The 1,805-nt window shown below is 41.9% G+C and overlaps 1 protein-coding gene across 1 annotated transcript; it reads right to left on the reverse strand.

Annotated features, from left to right (window-relative positions):
• Positions 1 to 319: 319 nt before the first annotated feature.
• On the reverse strand, positions 320 to 1,420 carry LOC138167846 (olfactory receptor 9K2-like). The gene has a single exon (XM_069096806.1). It carries the CDS (start codon positions 1,403 to 1,405, stop codon positions 464 to 466), a length of 942 nt encoding a protein of 313 aa, XP_068952907.1. The 5' UTR covers positions 1,406 to 1,420; the 3' UTR covers positions 320 to 463.
• Between the last annotated feature and the right edge of the window lie 385 nt (positions 1,421 to 1,805).

The following is a 1,805-nucleotide window of genomic DNA, read 5'->3' on the forward strand; positions in this document are numbered from 1 at the left end:
AGGCATATTTTAGGCATCTCTGAGCTTCTGAATTTTTTCTCTGTCATCTGTTGGCCTTTGAGTATCATCTGCAACTTCTGCAAAATTTCCCCAAAATTCAAATTTGCAGAAATTTTCGATGCCGACCTATAATGTAACAAAACCACTATAGGAAAAGTCACTATGTGGAAGGGATAACTGTACTTCCAACCTAGCCTCCTTTAGGACACACTCAGAGACCCTATGAAATAATGACTTCTCATGGGCCCATTTGTTAGGAGGGGTAATGAGGTACATTGTTATTGGTAGAGTTGCTGTATCATCTCTGATTTTGATGCTTATGATTAGTTTAGTAACAACAGTATTCTGGAGGAAACATTAATAGGGTAGACAAGAAATTTTCTCCACCAGAAATAATTCCTCCCTTAGGGGATTTCTCTGATTTAAAAATAACAGAACTAAGGGAGAGACAAAAATGTGAAAACTAGAGCAAAGCTTTTGCCTTCCCTAAAATTCTTTTCAAAGACTCTTTGACATCTTTGTTTCTTAGAGAGTAGATGAGTGGGTTCAACATAGGAGTAATGAGGGTATAACACACAGAAGCCACTTTACGGAGCTCAGGGTTGTTGGGGGGAATCAGATACACAAAGAAAGCAGTTCCATAAAGCAAACTCACCACACCAAGGTGGGATCCACAAGTGGAGAAGGCTTTCATTCGACCCTCAGCAGATCGGATCTTCAGGATGGTGGACACAATGTAAACATAGGATACCATGATGACTATCAGAGTGGGCAAAATAATGATTCCCGCCAGGGTTAATGACACCATTCGATTGATGACAATGTTGGAACATGAGATCTTTTCAATTGAGTGGGAGTCACAGTAAAAGTGGTCAATAACTCGAGAGGCACAAAAGGACAAAGTAAAGGTGATACTTACTAGGAGAATAGAGGTGACCCAGCCACAAAAGTAAGAACCCACCATAAGCTGGGTACAAAGGCGTCTTGACATACGGACAGAATACTGTAGTGGGGAGCAGATGGCCACAAAGCGGTCATAGGCCATGGCTGCCAGGACAAAACCCTCTGCTACCATAAATAAGATAAAGAAAAAAAACTGAACCATACAGCCCACAAAGGAAATGGAATTACTTGATGATAAGAAATTGGCCATGGCCTTTGGTGCCACAGCAGAGGAGTAGGAGAGATCAATGAAGGAAAGGTTGCCTAGGAAGAAATACATTGGTGTGTTCAGTCGGGGATCAATCAGAATGATGGCCAGAATGCCAACATTCCCCAAGAGGACCATGCTATAGACAAACAGGAAAGCCAGGAAGAGAAAGATATGGAGTTCTGGGAGGACTCGGAAGCCTACAAAAATGAAGTCAGTCACCTCTGAGTGGTTATTTGCTTCCCGGTCACTCATGGTGGAGACCTGCTAAGAAAAACAAGGCCAAGGTCAAGAAATAAATTTTCACCTTCCATTTTGGTCTTGCCAAATACTTGCCAGTTTTTGACACCTTGCAGTGATAAGTGCATCTTATCAATGTCTCTTTACTAAGCACTAGGCACTTCCTTTTTAAATGAATGTTTCATGATTTTTCTTCTCCTCTGTATTCCTTTATGCCATCTAAAATGGAAAGACCAAAGAAGCAATGAACCAAAATAATGAGGGAGGGAAATTTCCCCAAGAGAAGACTGCCAGGAATCAACAAGCTTGTTGATTGTGCCATGTGGCCGCCCCTAAGCAACTGGGGTTAAGTAACTTGTTCAAGGTTACACAGTCAGGTGTATCTGGGTGGGTGCTAAGTGTCTGAGCCTGGATT

This window comes from Petaurus breviceps, unplaced genomic scaffold (genome assembly GCF_028583685.1).
Source record: "Petaurus breviceps papuanus isolate PSGF00001 unplaced genomic scaffold, PetGlider_PUasm1.0 313, whole genome shotgun sequence".
NCBI classification, from domain to species: Eukaryota; Metazoa; Chordata; class Mammalia; order Diprotodontia; family Petauridae; genus Petaurus; species Petaurus breviceps.

Excerpts from the sequence above, each read along its gene's own strand:
- LOC138167846 (XM_069096806.1), bottom strand. The coding sequence starts at position 1,405 with ATGAGTGACCGGGAAGCAAATAACCACTCAGAGGTGACTGACTTCATT.